The following is a 19,605-nucleotide window of genomic DNA, read 5'->3' as shown; positions in this document are numbered from 1 at the left end:
AGACCCTTCATCTGATGAAGGGTCTAGGCCCGAAACGTCAGCCTCTCGGCTCCTATGATGCTGCTTGGCCTGCTGTGTTCATCCAGCCCTGCACCTTGTTGTCTCGGATTCTCCAGTATCTGCAGTTCCTACTATCTCTGAAACTATACAGTGTGCTTAATGTCAATGGTAGAAAAGATAATGAAAGTTTTACTGAAAGTTGTAATGGAGAAAAAGAACTAGAAAACAGAAATACACTCAATGCTGATTTCAAAAGGTTATACTTGATCAACCTTGTTGAATTATTTGAAGAACAGAATAGAAATAGTAGAGAAAGATACTGGAGCAGATATCTACCACTTCAGATCAATTTATATCTCTACTTGATATAATTTATTAACTCTGAAATGCCTAGATTTTAAAATACTCATCCCTCCTTTCTAAAATTCTTCTGTTGCCTCATTTCTTTGTACATGTAAAACCTCATGCAGACAGTCCTCTTGAACAGTCCAAAGATGTGCAGGTTAAGTAGATTGGCCATGCTAAAATTGCCCATACTGTTCAGGTATGTGTAGATTAGGTGGGTTATAGGGGGATGGGTCTGGGTGGGATGCTCCGAGGTTCGGTGTGGATTTGTTGGGCCGAAGGGCCTGTTTCCACACTGTAGGGATTCTATGATTCTATGAAAAGTGTATTTTTGAAAATGAATTGACAATTCTAACTACAGTGCCCATTTATAAATGGGTAAAATTGCGAAAGCAATTTTTGTTCGGTAAGCTTCATTTCCAAAATAATTTCGGTTTATCAAAAAATACTTTCAAATTTGAATTGTACTAATCCAGTCTTGAGAAAGTGGAGATGAGCTGCCCTCTTGAACCCCTGTAGTTCTTGGAATGTATGTACACCCATAGTGCTGTCAGGGATGGTGGTCCAGGATTTTAATATGAAGAGATGGTGCTGCCAAAGCAGTCACGTCACTGGATTACTAATCCAGCAATAAAACCAACAAAGAACTGCAGATGTGGGTGGTCTGAAACAAAAGCATAAAATAGTGGAGAAACTCTGCAGGTCTGGCAGTATCTGTGGACAGAAAGCAGAGTTAATGTTTCGTGTTGGGTGACCCTTCATCAGAACCAGCACCCCAGGCTAATGTTCTGGGCACAGGGGTTAGAATCCCACCATCGCAATTGAATTCAATAAAAGTCTGGGATTAAAAACTAGCCATGTAACCATAGCCAATGTCATAAAAACCCTACTAGCTGGTGGTCTACTAATGTCCTTCAGGGAAGTAAATCTGCCATCGTTACCTGGTCTGGCCTATATTGATTCCAGATCCACGGCAATATTCTTGTCTATTTACTGCTGTCTGGCTAATGAGAGACGTACAGTAAATGCTGGCCTAGCCAGTGATTCCCACATCACATGAATGAATTTTTTAAGAAGACAGGATACTGTATAGTTCATTCACTGATCAATGGAAGAGCAAAAACAGAAATTGACACAACCTTGCATGGTGTTCTCATTCAGTGTATTTTTTTTCCCCAGTTGGAGAAAAATCAAGCATTCCCACAATATACAAACTAACAGAGACAGCAACAATTCTATCAAATTCAAAGCAAATTCAAGTTTTATTGAAAAGTCTACATCTATTGTTAATAAAGACAGAGAATGCTGGAGAAACTGAGCAAGTCTGGCAGCATTTGTGGAGACAGAAAAGTTAATATTTCGAGTTGAAAGTTGGACTCAAAATATTAACACAGAAAAACCGAATATACTGTTTTTTAAACTCGTGATTTAGCTCAACGTGTAGTTTTTTTTTTAAAATCATAGTAGGAATTAAAATTCCATACTTATTAGATTTGTAACTTCTGGATCAGATTTGATAACCCCCTGCTGTGATTTAACTGTCATTCCTCTTCTATTTCTTTTATTGTTGTACTTTTCCATTACTTTAAACAATTCCTATATATTTTCCCGTACTTTTTACCAGCAATCCATTACCCAGTATTTCAAATTTCTGGGGCATCATTTGCAGATTGCAAAGTCTATTTTCATCTCCTTAATTGTGCCAGCTATCTCCACCAAAACGGAATCAACTATGGTCCGGTTTCCAAACTGAGGTCACGATTATATTAAAAAAAAAAGGTTTTTTAAAAAAAAATTTAAGAACTTCATGTGATGTGGGCAAAGGCAGCTCGTGTTATCCATCCCTGACTGTCCATGAACGGAGTAGCTTGCTTGGATATTTCAGAGGGCAGTTAAAAGTGAACCACAATACTGTGTATCTAGGGTCACTTGTACAAAGATGGTAGATCATCCTTCCCTAAAGGGATGCCAATGAATCTGACAGGTTTTTGTGATAATCAAAATTAGTTTTGTGTTAACCACAACTGTAATCTGGTATTAAAATCTCACCTATGTCCCTGGAGAATTACCCCAGTTAATTGGATTAATCATCAAATGCAATTACCACCACACCACTACCTCCCTCTAATTTGATACTGTTAACCAATTATTTACCATTCTTTGAAAGCTAAATGGAAGCTAAAATAGTTCATTACCTATTATTAAACAACCAGAATTAAATGTTTTCTTCAGTCTATATCTTCACTAATGCACTTTATGAAACATATTTTCCAACACTACTTCAAATTAACTGGAAAAAGTAAAATGCTAAAAAGGTGAATTGCTATAAAAAAAAATCCAAATCATTGATCTTCACTATCACAATCTTGAATTAATGAACTTTGATATTCTACAGTATTATACGGTTGAATAATAATTTTAGATCTTAATGTTGACCTATACATATAAAATGGAGTCAAACTTACATTTGAAATGATTACCCGCATTCATTTTAAACAAAAATAATTGTCCACACAATTCTGAAGACTATACAATACAAATTAGACAACTATATTATCAAGCTTAACGCAAATGAGCCATTGAAAGAAAAAGTACTTCACTAGTGCAAGTTCTTCAACACCAATGACAGACCTGAAACCACTTGGATTTCACCTAATTTCCACACATTTCAAAATGCTCTCTCCAAGCACAATCTAGTTAAGAGTGGATAAATGCTGCAATTATACTGTTGACTGGTTTTCACAATTCAATTTGACATAGTAGAGAAAATTATTACACTCATCATCAGGATTTCAGTCAAGTGTAATGACAGCACTGATGTTTCAGTATGCATTGCATGATGGACTGAATTAGAAGTGTTACTGTCATGGACAGAATTTACATGTACCATTGTTCTCCATGATCAAAGTGTTGTTAAGTGTGATGTAAGTAACTTTTCCTACTCTCAAAGAAAATAGACCCAGTGTAATGACACCAGCAGCAAGCTTTTGTGAATTTAAAAATGAAGATTATTTATTATCACACATGCGCCTCACTGGTTGTATATGTGCATGAGATGGCACAATTTAAAAGATTGCATAACGAAGAAAATAAAAGTACAATTTCAACCAGAATTATTTCTCCTCTTTCTTAGCAGGTCTGCAACATCTTACATGAATGGATGATTTAACTAGACGAGAGATCTTGTAAAAGCAGGAGGTTCCCAGTAAGCTACAAGGCTTCTTGAAGTTGAATTGTCTCAGTGGTGGAGAGCCCTTCTCTTACATTCGTGGTACAGCTGTTTAAAACTTTGGCTGCGTGGACGTATGCTAGCTTCAGAGTATAATCGGCTATCATTTTTGAACAAGGTAACAAACACTGATGTCTTACACATGTGACCCGATCATAGTCATTTTCCAAATATGATGGTATTTTGTACAGGTAACATCCTCTGTTTTGGCTTTTCACCTCCTAAGAATTTGAGGCAGCCAAAGTCTTTACGTTTGGAATGAAGAGCCATCACAATACGACCAAAGGTCATTGAAATCGATTTCAGAGTTGTCCATCAACCATTGAGTTTCGATGTCTCTACTGTTCATGGTAAAGTAGAAAGAATAGTCATCTGGTATGATGCAGTCCTGTTATTAACAGTCCTTTAAGGGATGCATGAATTTCACAAATACCTGGATTATGTGCGACTAATCACGTCCTATTTTGTGAGTCTTCTCAGGACGATCAATGCGATAAAGGTATTCTGCTGGTACAAAGTAGCCCAGGTATTCCACATTGTCTGGAGTAATATCGTAGTGATAGTGTCCACCTTCTCCATGATGGCTGAAACAATGGGTATGCTCCAATCGAAGGTCAAATCCCTTGTGAAAGAAAACAGGTCAATAAGTTCATTTTAAAAACAGGGCCAATGCAGTGAATCCCAGTAAACATTTTGATAGGTCATTTCTGTATTTTGCTTCTAGGAAATTGAAAAATCAACACTAAAATTTTGCAAATCATCTTTGTTTAAAGCCATGAGGGAAATGGCAACACATTTTCATTTTTATCAACCCTAAAAAATGTAACTAAAACAGCAACATGTATTGAAACAGTAATGAAGTACTTAAACACTGATTTGATAGTTGAGGTTTCTAATCTCTAAAAATATACACTCAAATACCAGAAGGGTGCCAGAAAACCCATGGATTAATACACTATAAAATGGATCTCAAGTTGAAAGATCAAAATATAATTCAAATATTTGAGAGTAAAAACAAATTTAAGTGCATTATGGTTGCATAAGCATTTAGCATTCAACTTTTGTACTATTGTTTACTTGGCGAAAAAGCAGGTTATCCAATTAATTCTGCATAAAACATTTCTACAACACAAAGTTCAAGTTTCCTTTGCAATTAGTGTGTTAGCAAAAAGCTGAGGTTATTGTGAACATCACTAGGTGGCACACTGACAGTGTGCAGGCACAAACACAGCTTGACAGTGGGAACGCAATTTGCGGAAACAAGGATGTTATCCTGCCATCTGTTGTAGGGACGCCACCTCTAGGTGGAGCAAGAAGCACAAAGGCGCAGGAACTCCTCCTGGCGAGTGATTAATGTAGCTGCAGAAACATAGTCTGTTGAGCTGGCCCTGGAGCTTCCTGTGAAACAGGGGAAAATGTGCCCGGTGCTGTCAATACTGCTCAGACCGCAATCTCTCTCCCGCCCACCATGAGGAGCCATGTGGCTGAATAGTCAGCACTCCTTTGTGACCTGTGCCCCCACTCCAGGCCTGCTCCCAGATACTCCTGGAGCTTTGGCCTCAGAGCCATCTATACTTCCACAGCCATTGTGATGTTATCACCATCCAGACTTGGAAATATGTTGTTGTTCTTTCACTATTGCTGGGTCAGAACCTTCGAACTCCTTCCCTGACAGCCTTGTGGGTCTACCTACAGCAGCAGTTCGAGAAGGCAGCTCACCACTGCCTCTCATGGGCAAACTAGGATGTGCAATAAATACTGGCCCATCTTATGAATGAATAAAAAAAAAAATTACATATGGGGGGTGTCATGACATCAGCTGTACACGCACAAGTTCATTCTGGCTTAGGGGCATCTGTCGCCAGTAGATGATGTCATCAGGCCCATCTGCACACGTGCAAGCGTCATTGTGATGGCCATCTTTGCGTCCACTCTCATTACTTCTTGTTATCAGCGTTCAGGGCAGTGTCAAACTCTGGTGCATCAGCTCACTGAAATCAGCAAACCTTTCACTTCCTGCTACAATGATTGACAAAAACATTTCAATACAAATTTAAAATTTTGAAAGAAGTTCTTTGGAGGTTGACTTGTGTGAAGAAATATCTCCCTGATTTTACTGAGACTCTTCCTATGCGCTGTAAACACTAACTGGAAAGAGAGCCAGCTTCACAGATCAGGCTGCTTGTGCATGTGTGAGATCTCCTGTCACGTTCATGGGTTTTTGCTGTCTGTACATTTAATAAAAACATACCCCTGTCAAATATCCCCCTGTCCAAACTCAATGTGACCCCCAGAAGGAAAAAAATCTCTGTAACACCTTGGAAATCATCGTCAACCTTGACAGACCTCTGAAAAATACCTCGGGGGAGTGTAATGGGCCATCTGTGTCACTGGGTGCAAGAGATACTCTTTTTTAACAGAAGGAAGACTCATCATAGCAAACATTCATTTTAACAAACTGCCTGCAGTTTCCAGACATGCACCAATGCATCCTGCTAAAGAAGGCTGTCCCACAGCTAAGTGTAGAAAGCTCACTCTTCATTTATTGAAGGATACATCAAATTAAACAAACAAACGTTTAAAGAAAGATATTTTTGGGGTTATCAATCCGATACAAATGTAACTTCTTGTTAAATATCTAATTTAATCTTTACTTTTAAAAAGCTCCTGAAGGACACAGAATGCCCAACATCTGTAAAAGTTGGTCCAGATTTTAATTCTTACCAGATCGCGGGACACAAATACTGACTGGCAGATGAGAGGAGCACTCATGTCAAAGAACTTCAGCCAGTTATTTACAGCCTCGTTGCTGTTCAAAGGACAGGTGGAAAACTCTGGCTAAAAGAAAAGAAACTGAACAACTTTAAAATCAAAGAAATACCACTGATGGCAATAGATATCACCTAAAACAAAAAAAAAAGGTGTCCGGTGTTATTGGTTAAGAAAACAAAATATTTTCCTTCAAAGCTCCGCTCTCTACTTGTTCAAGATCTAGAAACAACACTTCTACACCATAATGATATCTTCCAATTCCAGGAAGTCCATGTTCAGGAGGAATTCAGGGCAGATCCTGGAGTATCACACAGCCCCTAGTAACTACTGTACTCCAATTTGTGATTGGAGAACAATGATTATTGGTGATCCCTCTGAACCTATGACACACCCCACCCTGTGGGAATAGGGCTAGCTGGCTAGAAGGAGGTCAACCTTTCACTGAAGCCACCAGTTCACAAGCGACAAATTTTGTTTTTCTCAGCAATGTGTGGCCATGTAATCACTGCATCTTTAAGGCTGCTTGGAGGCACTCTGAAAATTCTTGTTGATGTGGTGAGCTCTTGGCAGAGGTCACAGACATCTCCTGACTGGGCGCCTTAAAGGATATAACTCTATACACCCTGAAGATACCCCAATGAGAATTCAGCATATTCTCCACTAATCCAATACATACAGGGGCGGCACGGGGCTCAGTGATTAGCCCTGCTACCTCTCAGCACCAGGGACTTGGATTCAATTCCACAATCGAGAGACTGTGTCGAGTTTGCAAATTCTCCCTGCATCTGTGCAGATTTCCTCCAGGTGTTCCAGTTTCCGCGCACGTTAGGTGGATTAGCCGTGTTAAATTGCCCCGTAATGTCCAGGCATGTGTAGATTATGTGGGTTAGCCATGGTAAATGCAGGTTTACAAGGATAGAGTAGGGGGATGGGTCTGGGTGGGATGCTCATTTGAGGGTTGGTGTAACTCGATGGGCCGAATGGCCTGCTTCTATACTGTAGGGATTCTATGACATCATGTACGAGCGCAAAAATATGTTTGAGAAGTGGGGAGGTAAAGAACTGGACATTTATACTTCATGTATCCAAAATTATTAACAAAGACCAATAGTAATCCATCTAGCTATTACAATGATTGACATCCTCATTGTATTAACAATCCCCCTCAAGTATGCTTTCTGATTTACGATCTGAAATAGCAGCTCAATGGTGTTAAGGCAGCTGAAACTGAAATAGTAATTTCTTTTATTTTTGGTGATTTCTATCAGTCACCCACTCTACCTTCGGACCCAGATGTAAACAGGGAATGTAGTACGGCCCTGATAACTGAGCAAGACCTATGTGTACTGTACTCTGGAGAGTTCTCAGCTTAACTTTGGTGTCAAGGTGGTTCCAAGATGACACACATGCTGACGGAAATGCAGAACTATATCAATTCCTGCAACTGATCCAGTAATTCCAGATCCAAATCTGGCCAAGTCCCCATGACTGTACGTGGTGGGGATGATGAACCAGGATACTGGCAGAGTAACCCAGTTACTCAGCTGCAGGTAGAGCACTGCTCCAACAGGAAGGTGGACAGCGAGTGGAAAGCAACTCTGGTAAATTGCATGAATTTAGAGAGATAAACTTGAGCTGTATCCCAGCACATGCTTGGAGAGCTGAACACCAGTTTTTTTTTTAAATTATAGAATCCCTACAGTGTGGAAACAGGCCATTCAGCCCAACAAGATCACACCGACTCTCTGAAGAGCATCCCACCCAGCTGTACACTCACACCGAATCTCTCTCAGATCAATAAGTAAAGTTGTGTTCTTATGGAGGAAGAATTTGTATTCCTTATTCAGCCAACAGAAACTGTGTAAGTATCTGCATATTGGATAGTTGCGTGTCATGGAGTAAGAGACAGCTAAACCTGAATGCCATTGTGTCGGGCTGAATGATAAATATGAACAATACATTTAGAACAATAAAACTTTATTACCATGTATTAGTGAGAAACATCTTTCTTGAAAAATCATGCAAATGAATCATGACTTAATCAAAAATGCAAGGGCTGAAAGACTCCCCTCCACAATAAAAGGAGTTTCAACATTAAACTTTCTTTCTGATGGCATAATTTTCAATTAACCAGAGCATGATGAAAGTCTGATGAAAGCTACTCTGAAATCAAACCTCTAATAAACCCTCAGGGTTTACCTAGGCAACTCAGAAATATTGGTCAGCATATCTCCAAGGGTAGATGTTCTTCTATGAGCAGAATGTGCCCAAATTTCCATTAAGAGCTCTCACACCCAGCTAACATTTTGGAAAGGAAACCGGAATTTCAATGTTACTGCCGTATTCATATCTATCCTTCACTTCTCCACCTTAACCCTTACACACTTTTGCAGTGTTAAGTAGAAAACTATGTGAGACTCACCATAACATGAAGTTTAGCTTTGCCTGTTTGAATGAGGAAAGTCCCTCCCATTCCTACAGGCTTATCTCCATAGTGCTGTTCAAGGGTTTCCCTCATACAGCTCACAAAGTTACTCTGTCCAGTTCTTCTGCTGCTTCTTACTTGAACAACCTGTTTTACGACAATATTTTTATTTGTTTACAACATACGTCAAAAACCAACAGAAGAATCGGTGTACACATTTTATGATGAATCCAAGAATATATTTTAAATACTAGCACTGAAATTTCACTATATAATATTCGCCTCAAATGCATAAATCTATTTTTTAAACATATCACACTGTATATTTTCATCCAAAACAAAACTGATATACCAAACTGACCACCAAAAAAAGGAAAAAGTAACTAGACTTATAAACATGATGCAAAATGTGGAAAGAGAATTAAAATATATTTGAAAACACAATTCAAAAATTAAAATACTTTGGAAGATGTAAATCTAAAACAAAAACAGACGTTGGAAATCATCAGCAGATCTGACAGCAACTGAGGAAATAGTTTAATGTTACAGGTCTGTGATCTTTCGTCACAAATGACTTCTTTTTAAACAACTGCCCAATGCTTGGTAGTGGAATCATAGACTGGAAAGGTAGAGCAAACAGTCAATGAATTGGTGAATTACTAGACAGAGGTCAACACACCTGCCAACAGCAGCACCATCCTTGTCAACGCCTCTTGGACGTGAAAGTTTAATGTTCTCAAGAGAATGCCCCCAGACCTGCTGAGTATTTCAGTATTTTCTGTTGTCTATTATATAGAAAGTACAACGTGTTACCTATTAACTGTCCAGTGCAACATACAAGCTGGAGAAGTAATGAAAAATTCTGTGGCAGAAGTTAGTTAATCAGTGATTCTTGTGGTAAAAAGTAACTTCATTGAGGTAACAAGGTGTAGAGCCAGGCAACATCAGAGGAGCAGGAAAGCTGACATTTTGGGTCTGGACCCTTCTTCAGAATATTTCCATAGCCACAAACATTCAACAGCAAGGAGTCAGCGGCTATGATTGGATTGATGCTCTTTCAAACAAGCTATTCCCTGCCAGCTGTCTGGATCCCCAGTCCTTCCACAAAACAATCACTTCAACCCTATGTCCTAACTTCCAGACAACCTGTAAAGCAAATGCATTTACACTAAACAAACAAACGAACTGTGGATGCCAGAAATCTGAAACAAAACCAAAATTGCTGGATATTCTCAGGAGGTCTGGCAGCATCTGTGGAGACAAAGCAAAGTTAACATTTTGGGTTGGGTGAACCTTCTTCAGAACACATTCTTCAAAACGCATTTACACTCTTCGTTTACCTTCACAGATCACACAGTGGGAGACATGACAAAGGACAACTCAGCCTGCTTCATTTCCACTGACCAGACTTCAGGAATGAAAATTTGGTAGGTTGTAAAGCTTGGTTTTGGTTATTTATCAGATCACAGGAAAGCTACAAAAGTTTCTAACACATCCAGAAGTAATAGTTCCATTAGGCACTTATACACTACATTTCTAAATAATGCTCAGCCATTTTTGTGTCCCATCAAGCAAATGGAAAATTTCCAAAATAAAAACAGTCAATATTACCTTATTCCATCGGAAATTTTATGATAAGGCACTATATAAATGCAAGGCTATCTTAAGTAGCATTGAAAGTTGCTATTGTTTTCACTTGCATGTTCTTCAGCTAAAAAATAAAAGCATCATTCTAAATCTCTGCCACTATGCATTCCTATACCACTATCTGTATTCTCTTACTTGGTCACTCATTTGGGTTAATTAGCACTATATATTATCTGGTCATGATTTTGGACTCCGAGCTGAGCATTTTACCCCTCGTCCTAACTACAATATCAAGGCTAACTTCTAACTCCACCAGATTAAGTAAAAACCAGAGCTACCCCAGTGATTGAAACAAGGTCAGCCAGAGAGAAAATATGAGTTTCCTGTTTGGGGCTGTTAATCTGGTCCAATCAGGGAGCCCTGGATGACATAAAACGGTGAACGTCAGTGATACTGAGCCCCAAATGCCTGACTCAGTGAGAGGTGGTGCTACTGTCAAAGGGAGTGCATTTGTAAATAAAGGATGACTGGTGATGGGATGCCGGCATTTGAAGAGTTCTTTCAGCTCTCCTATTGACAACGCTCTTTCTGTTTTCCTATCTTCTATTAATTCCAACTTATCAAAATCTCTGCACCATGCGATTTGATCCTCACCCAGTGCCACTGGCCTATAACACACTGGATTGTATTGAATTCTGGTCTTCTAACACATTACATTTGGAATTGTTAGTACTCTGTCTGAATCTAATTTGGTTATTCCTTACAATTTGTTTTTTGCAATCTCTGCCAGACATATATTCCTTCAAAGTGAACAGTTCCACTAACTGTTACCTACCATGTAACTTCTCCCATCCCTTTACCCCATCCATTAGTGGCAGAACACTCAGCTGCTTCGATTATATATATATTTTGGAACTCCCCATCTAAACATCTTTCTCTCTGAATGAGGTTTTGTTCACCTCTTCCCAAATCACCCTTCTGACCAAATCACCAACTCTAACCCAACCCTAACTTAGCACCAATCTATGAAGTGCCTTGGGACCTTTTCCTCACAATAACTGGCATTGTATAAATATGTTGCCACATTCCTCTTACCACAAAACCATCATCTGGATCAGCGAAAGGCAACTTTGTGGATCATCATTTACATTTGGAAAAACTGAATCCGAATTTGACAAATATTTAACAAAATATCTTTACCGCATAAAAGGCACAAACAGACTGGAATATAACTTACAATAACAGTAGTAGCATTTATTCAATACATCAAATTCTATTCACCTTTCCTGGCTTTCCTTCACTGATGAACAAGTTTGCTAGCAGTGCAAAATCACAGGTCTTGTATGTTTCGCCATATCTCTCAAGAACACACCCACCCGTAGCAGGGTCTATTTTGGCACTATAGCTGTGATTCACTTCAGGTTTACCATTTCCTTTGGTCGAGACATTAGGCATAAGCTAAAGTAAAACAAACCACAAAATCAGTGAACAGATTATCTTGCGCATCGCATCAGGAGATTTATAGTACATTTGGAGTGCCGTTCTAAGTATTAACTGAAACACCCACAATGTAAATTTTTTTTTTAAATCATTAGCATTCAGTAGAAGCCACTTAAAGGACCCACTCCCTCCCCAATATCACAAATGTGTCTCAAGTCCTCAATTGATGTTCAAAATATACTAGTCTCCTCTTATATGAAGCTTACTACATTATAATTATCTACAAGTTTTAATGATTCCCAAATTGGATTTTTTTTTGCAATACATCAAAATACATTTGGTTGGCTACACAAATTGGAAATGCTAGCAGACCATGTTTACTAAAAAAAAAAGACTGCTGGTTATCTCAGAATAACTCAAGGAACAAATTGGGACCTGCTTGTTACTTAAGGTTCAGCACCACATCAGGTGGAGTAATTACCTGCCAAATCATGGTAACATTACATCTAACTAAATTTCTAAAATAATTTGAAGCCTAAACTGAATTGTGTAATGTCATGCATTATTTTCTTAAGAACAGAAGAAAGGAGTAGATTTTATGGCTCCTTGAGCTTTCTCTGCCATTCAATATGATGACGACTGATCTTCTGCCTCAACTCCACTGTCCTGCACACTGCTGATACAGCTTGCTACTCTGAGAAATTAAAATCTATCCCAACCTTGAATATGTTCAATGATGGAGCATCCAAACTCTCTTGGATAACAAATGCCAAAGATTCACAACACTTAAGTGAAGAAATTACTCCACACCTCAGCACTAGATGATCAAACCCAGAGATCGTGCCCCCAAATACTAGGTTACCCAGCCAGAAGAAAGAATCACTCAGTTTCTACCCTGTAAAGCCCCTTGGGAATCCTTCATTTCTCACTGAGACCATATGTCATTCCTCTAAACTCCAGAGAGTACAAGCTCAATTTACTCCAGCTCTTCTCATTGGACAACCCTCTCATTTCAAGCATCAAACAAATCTTCATTATACCATCTCCAAAGCAAGTATATTCTTCCTTGAATATGGAACCTAAACACCATATAATACTTCAGATATGGTCTCTGTAAGGTCCCCTACATTTGTGATATGATCCCAGCAGATGTTTTTACTGGGCAGGTCAGATCCAAAACTGAAGTCTAGTTTGGTAGATCTTCTATTTTATTTCATGAGGTGGTCGTTCAATGAAACGAAAGCGCACAATGCTGCAAATCTGGTCTTAACAATAAGATAGAACTTTATTATGTAAAAGACAACAGAAAGTAGAATAAAACAAGCTATTTACATATAACTATTTTAAAACACACACTAAAAATATAATCCCATCTATCCCATTATCATCACTTTACAGTACTGAAATATCTGAGGTTATTTCTCTATTATATCTGTAGGTTTGAGTTAACTGTTTCTTTCATTTCGCCAAGTCTTGAGAATTCAGTAGCCTCTTCTTTGATTAGTTAAATAACTGAGCTTAGAATTTGTCAACTTCGAATAACCTCTTCACCCTTCAAACCAATGTTCCCTGTAGAATATATTTTTTCCTCCACATAGAATACTGAGGGCCATGCACAGCAGTATTCGCATGTCACTCAGCATGTACTGCACTGTCAAGAAGCTTACAGAGAACATTGATTTTAACCAAACACTTCTGGTCTGGAGCTTACAAAGATAAATCCTTACACTGAGGTAACCTATTTCCTAACAATTCTTTACCATCTCCTTCCTTCAGGAGAAACTGATTCACGCATCTAACTTCAACCAGGACCTCAATTAACTGAATAACAAAAGCTTTCAAAGCTTTAGCCGTTTCTCCTAACCTAAACAAAAAAAATCCTGATCCTTCTAAATGGAAAGCAAACTAATGGTCCTCAATATTTACTCCATTCCATCATTAAACTCTTCCAATGTGAAAGAATTCACATTATCACCCCAAGAAATGTCTCTGTCATACGTTTCTAAAAAAACTGACTCTAGATAGCCTGACAAATTAATCATTAAACTCCTTCACAGACACAGCCAAAACCGCCATGCCACTAAATCAAAATCCAAAATAAATTGTATTAGAATATATAATTCTCACACCTTACACCACAATTGTACAGCAACATTTTTCTTAATGAACCTCCCTGCTGCAACCTCAGTGGTTGAAAATGCATTATAACCTTTTGTGTTTCTTGCATCAGTACTTAAATCTCTCTGAATATCAACATTTAAAAGATTTATGCTATTAATTCTTTGAGGTGGTAATAAACAAGTTAGACAAAGGAGGGCCAGAGGACGTGTTCGATTTGGATTTTCAGAAGATCTTTGACAGGGTACCACACAGGAGGCTGTTAAATAAGCTAAGAGCCTATGGTGTTAGGGACAAGATACTGACTTGGAAAAGGGATTGGCTGACTGGCAGAAAACAGAGAGTGGGGATAAAGGGGTCTTTTTCAGGATGCCAGCCAGATTTAGTGGAGTTCCACACCGTTCAGTGTTGGGACCACAACTATTCATATTATACATTGAGAATCTGGATGAAGGAACTGAGGGCATCGTTGCTACGTTTGCAGATGAGACAAAGATAGGTGGAGGAACATGTAGTGTTGAGGAATCGAGGAGGCTGCAGAAAGACAGGCTAGGAAAGAGGGTAAAGAAGTGGTAATTGGAATACAACATGGAAAAGTGTGAGGTTTTGCACTTTGGCAGGAAGAATAGAGATGTAGACTATTTTCTAAACTGAGAACGGCTTCAAAAATCTGATTGAAACTTAGAGAATACTGAGAGGCCTGGAGATGATGTTTTCACTAACAGGAGAGACCAGGACCCTGGGATACAGCCTCAGAGTGGAGGGACGATCCTTTAGAACTGAAATGAGGAGGAATTTCTTCAGTCAGAGAGTGGTCAATCTGTGGAAGTCACAGCTGCAGAAGGCTGTGGAGGCCAAGTTATTGAGCATATTTAGGACAGAGAATAGATAGGTTCTCAATTATTAAGGGTTATGGGGAGAAGGCAGGAGAATGGGACTGAGAAACATATCAGCCATGATCAAACAGCGGAGCAGACTTGATGGGCTGAATGGCCTAATACTGCTCCTTTTCTATTCTTATTACCACAGTGAATGACCTCACTTCCTTACATTAAATTAGATTTGCCACCTTACTTCCCGCTCACTTAACCTGCCTATAACTCTCTGCAGATTCTTCATGTCTTTTTCAAAGCTTACATTCCCACCCAGCTTTGTATTCCAGCCAACATAGACACGTGATTCTCAGCCTCATCAGCCAAGCCTTTAATACAGATGGTAAATAATTGAGACTGATCTTTGCAACACTCCAATAGTTATAGCCTACCAACTCAAAAATGCCTCATTTATTCCTACTGTCTGCTTCGGGTCTGTTAATTAATCTTCCAAGCATGCGCATGTATCCCTCAGCATGCAGATTCACATTTTGCGTGACATTTTACTAGCTCCCCTTTGGTTTCTTTATTTCTATTTGGCTTTCCTCATATTTTCGTTCAAAATTTTAAATGTTTCCCATGGTTTATTTTAGGTTTTTAGTCAACTGACCTCAAACAACACTACCCTTGTACCTAGCTAACTGTCTTTCTTTAAGTTTATGATTTTTGTTTTGGACTTCAATATGCCATTTTCAAACATAATATGGAATTAAATTATGTTGAAGTATTTGCAATGGTTACCTAAAAATGGCTATCACTCTTATAAGAAACATCTATAATTAGTACCTCTGCAATTACACCCATAGCTTTAAATGATGCTGCTCCTGCTCCAAGGATGAAACCACCAGGCAGTTCCACTTCCTTAGCAACAACATTGAGATTATAGATCTGTAACGGGAAAAAATAATGTACATATCCCTTTATGTTAAAACAAACCTCCCATTGTATATTTCCTGACAGAAGGAACATGTATAAAATCAGGAACATTATTCCCTGTGAAACAATGCTTCATGGTCCTTAAGATTATCTCAAGAATATTATCTCAAATTAAACGATATAAAAACTGGCCTTATCTGAAATTGGGACCATTTTTGATTGATCTCTTCTCATTTTAAACAGGTTGAACTACTGTACAGAAATGTGGGGTGAGGAGTAGGAATGAAAGAGTTGTTGAATCTAATGCATAGAAGTTTAATTACTATCTACAGCAACAAGGCTATTAGTCCAAAGTGCTTCACGATCAATTCAGATGGTTTTCCTGTATCCTCTATTTACTGTACAAAGACATGAATCAAATTAATGTATTCTGACTTTTCTTTCTAAAAACCGACACATTTCAAAAGCCAGCATTGAGTGTAGCTGGAGTAAACTGTCTGGTTAACATGGAGTACGTGGAGGTCAATTAAAAACTTACTGCTGATGTCGTGTTAAAAAGTGTTATATTAAAGCAAACATAAGAGCTCTGGGTGCTGGAGGCTGAAACAAAAGCAGAAACTGCTGGAGGAATTCGGCAGGTTTGGAAGCATCTGTGGAGTGAAAAACTGAGTTAACGGAGGGTGGGCAAGTGGAGAAGAGCAGGGGGTGCACATCCCTGATAAAGGGATCCAATATCAGGGAGGGTGTGCTCTAGCGGGGGCCATACCACCCCCCTCACCACATCATTTTCCCCACCCACCATCCATATTCCTTGCTGCTGAGCTGCTCTCTCCCTAGCTTCCGCTCAACTGACACTGGGTCCTCAGATGGGTGCAGTACTGCCGTTAGCCATCGTATTCCCCAGTGGTGCTGCTAACCAATGCAAAGCTGCTAACCCCTGACTGGCCACGATCCTGCCACTGCCCAGTTAAATGCCTGAACAGCACAATGCAAATGGACCTTTTGAAAAAAAGGCAACATGGTGCTCTGACCAGTTCTCCAGCCACCGAGCGAGACTCCGGTCACCTCCATTAAACATAACCTGGCCTGCAATAATGGTGGAGACTTATCTCATTTCCATCCGCATACATAGATTTTATTCTTACTTTAAATCTTTGTAACTGTATTTTATTTTGATAACTTTATTGCTTTCTACTTAAACAGCTTTTGGAAACAATTGTGTAATAAACTAGTCTTTTGCCTGTGCTGTTGATTATTTTTAAATTGAAACACTCATGCTTAAAAGGAACTACACACAAGCTTCCACATACCCTTAGTTCGTGGCCATTATGAGGACAGTATCAGTCGGTGTTCATGTCAGTTACCAGTGACTCTACGTCAAACCTCAACAAGACTGATCAAAAGGAAATTCACCTCTCACCTTCTCAGTTTGTGGAAGTGGTAGAAGATAAGGAACTCCTCCCACATCTGCTATGCGAGGTTTCCCACATATCCCTATTTAAAGAAAAGGGACACACTGCAGTAAAGATTAACTGTAAGAGTTCAATAGGTAAAATAACCATTAATGTAAATGAAATACTGATTTCAAACCTGATGAAAAGCAAAACAAATGATTTAATGCAATGAGAAATGCAATTTATCGTACTTTGCTTGGAAACCCTAAATGAACTGAACTGGTGAAGGAACGTACAAAGTGATTTTCTCCCTCATCATTTTCCCGGTCTTTGACACTGGAATATACTTCACCTCCTACTCCATTAATAACACCAATCCTTTCAGGGACTTCATTGCAACAGTGTTTAAAACGTGCTTGTGTGCATAAAGTGCAATGATTAACATATACTGGAACAGCCAGCCAGTTTTCAAACTAAACGACAGTGCAAAGTGCATGTGATTCAAAGTTCTTTCATTAACTGAGTCAGCAGTGTATTTATTTGAGAAACATCATCAATGCAATACCATTTTAGCTAAAAAGCAACAGACATAAAGTAGGTGCATGTTAAAACAACAATCCATAGAATCTCAAGAGTGTGGAACCGACCAAACCAATCCTCTGAACAGCATCCCATCCAGACCACCCCTCTACCCTACCCCTGTAACCCCGAACTCCCCATTGCTAATCCACCTAACCTGCACGTACCCGGTCACGATGGGCAATTTAGCATGGCCAATCCACCTAAACTGCATATCTTTGGATTCTCAGCTAGCAGATCAGAAGTTAAATTGTAAACCTGGTTAACATGTTTGCTCATCCCTACGCTGTAGAGTAAGACATTGTCTGATGGATCAAAATCAAGCAAGACTAGTCCCTTCCAGGACTAATCAACCAGGCCTCAAGGCAGACTGACAAAGATGTACTTTATCATTAACTCTGGAACTAGCCCCAAATTGTAATATTTTACAAACCACGTTCTATGAACAATTATTAAATGTAGAAAGAAAATAGGATAGAATTAGGAAAAATATTTAATTTTTTGCTGTTTTTGCAAATGCATTTCTATAGGCAGTAATTCTGACAATTTTACTCCTTGTTGCAAATTAAGATAAAATGTGATTGTCATGGTGACCACATACAATACTTACATGCACGACTTAGAAGAAATTGCTAACTCATTCTGGTTAAATTCTTCCGTTCATTATTTTAACAAAATCTCATCATCTATTCATTGCAAACAGATTGACAACTATTAAAATAGAGAAATTTGTACCTACTATTTTGTTTCATTGCATCCATTTTTTCTGTATTTTGACATCTAATTCTTCACAGAATTCACACAGGTTAGATTTAAAATCCTAGTAACACAATATTCAAACATGCACAATTGTTTCTTTTTAATCTCATCAGAAAACCATAAGATGGAGGAGCAGAAATAGGCCATTCAGTCCATAGAGTTGGGTGCACTATTCAATGAGATCATGGCAGATCTGATAATCCTCAACTCCACTTTCCTTTCTTTCCCCATTACCCCAGATTCCCTGATTGATTAAAAATGTCTACCTCAGCCTTGAATATACTTAATGACCCAGTCTCACAGCACCCCGTGGTAAAGAATTCCACAGATTCATAGCAGTCTGACAGAGGTAATTCCTCCTCATCTGTGTCTTAAGTATGTGATCCCTTACTCTGAGATTACACTCTCTCATCCTAGACTCTTGACAAAAAGGGAACCAACCTATCCGCAGTTATCCTGTCAAGCCTTCTAAGAATCTTGTATGTTTCATTTTTCCATACCCCAAAGAGTACAGGTCCAATCTACTCGACCTCTCCTCATAAATACAGTTCCTCCTGCTATCAGGCTCGAGAACCTTCTCTGGCCTGTCTTGATGCCAGTATATCTTGCCTGAGATTAGGTGCCTAGAACTGTTCAGTGTTCCAGCTGTGGTTTGACTAGTGCCTTGTGTAGTTTTAGTAAAACCTCCCTACTTTTATACTCCATTTGCTATGAAATAAAACCCAACATTCCATTTGTCTTCCCTAGTACTTGCTGAACTTGAAAGTTAGCATTTTGTGATTCATGGACAAGAACTCCCAAATCTCTCTGTTCTGTCACTTTTTAAATAATATTCAGCTCTTCTATTGTTCCTGCCAAAATACATAACCTCACATTATATCCATCTGCCAAGTTTTTCCCCACATACTTAACCTATCTATATTCCTCTATACACACTGCGTCATTCTCGCCACTTGCCTTCCCCACAAAGGGAAGGGCTCATTGGTGCTTTGTTATGCACATCCTGCATTTAAACCTAAAAATTTTATGAAGTGCCGATTTTAAAATCTTTGGCAATTGGAGCTATACTTAACCTGCAGCAGCAAAAGTGAATGGTTCCTGTGCGAGGTCTGGGCAGTCCACCACGCACACCTGAACATTTGCAAAGTTTTTCTTCAGTCCATCCTGCAACACTGAAAGGGAAACAACAGACTTATTTTACCCCAAAAT

The 19,605-nt window shown here is 38.9% G+C and overlaps 1 protein-coding gene across 4 annotated transcripts in view; it reads right to left on the bottom strand.

The window, feature by feature from the left end:
* The window catches only part of c26h11orf54 (chromosome 26 C11orf54 homolog), a 31,139-nt gene that overhangs the window by 10,206 nt on the left and 1,328 nt on the right, over positions 1–19,605 (bottom strand). The window contains exons 2-9 of one of the 4 annotated variants that reach the window (XM_048612489.1): positions 19,470–19,568; positions 17,085–17,158; positions 15,575–15,676; positions 11,640–11,816; positions 8,769–8,918; positions 6,299–6,412; positions 4,008–4,196; positions 3,336–3,915 (exon numbers count right to left, since the gene is read on the bottom strand). In XM_048612489.1, the coding sequence (XP_048468446.1) occupies positions 4,023–4,196; positions 6,299–6,412; positions 8,769–8,918; positions 11,640–11,816; positions 15,575–15,676; positions 17,085–17,158; positions 19,470–19,568 (890 nt within the window). In that variant the 3' untranslated portion in view covers positions 3,336–3,915; positions 4,008–4,022. Of the gene's footprint in view, positions 1–3,335; positions 4,197–6,298; positions 6,413–8,768; positions 8,919–11,639; positions 11,817–15,574; positions 15,677–16,974; positions 17,159–19,469; positions 19,569–19,605 lie in introns of those variants that run through there. The other 3 variants (XR_007264822.1, XM_020527469.2, XM_048612491.1) reach the window with 3 other exon arrangements.

The sequence above is a fragment of the Rhincodon typus genome, chromosome 26, assembly GCF_021869965.1.
Source record: "Rhincodon typus isolate 14 chromosome 26, sRhiTyp1.1, whole genome shotgun sequence".
Taxonomy (NCBI): Eukaryota; Metazoa; Chordata; class Chondrichthyes; order Orectolobiformes; family Rhincodontidae; genus Rhincodon; species Rhincodon typus.
This window is presented reverse-complemented; position numbering and strand designations above follow the sequence as displayed.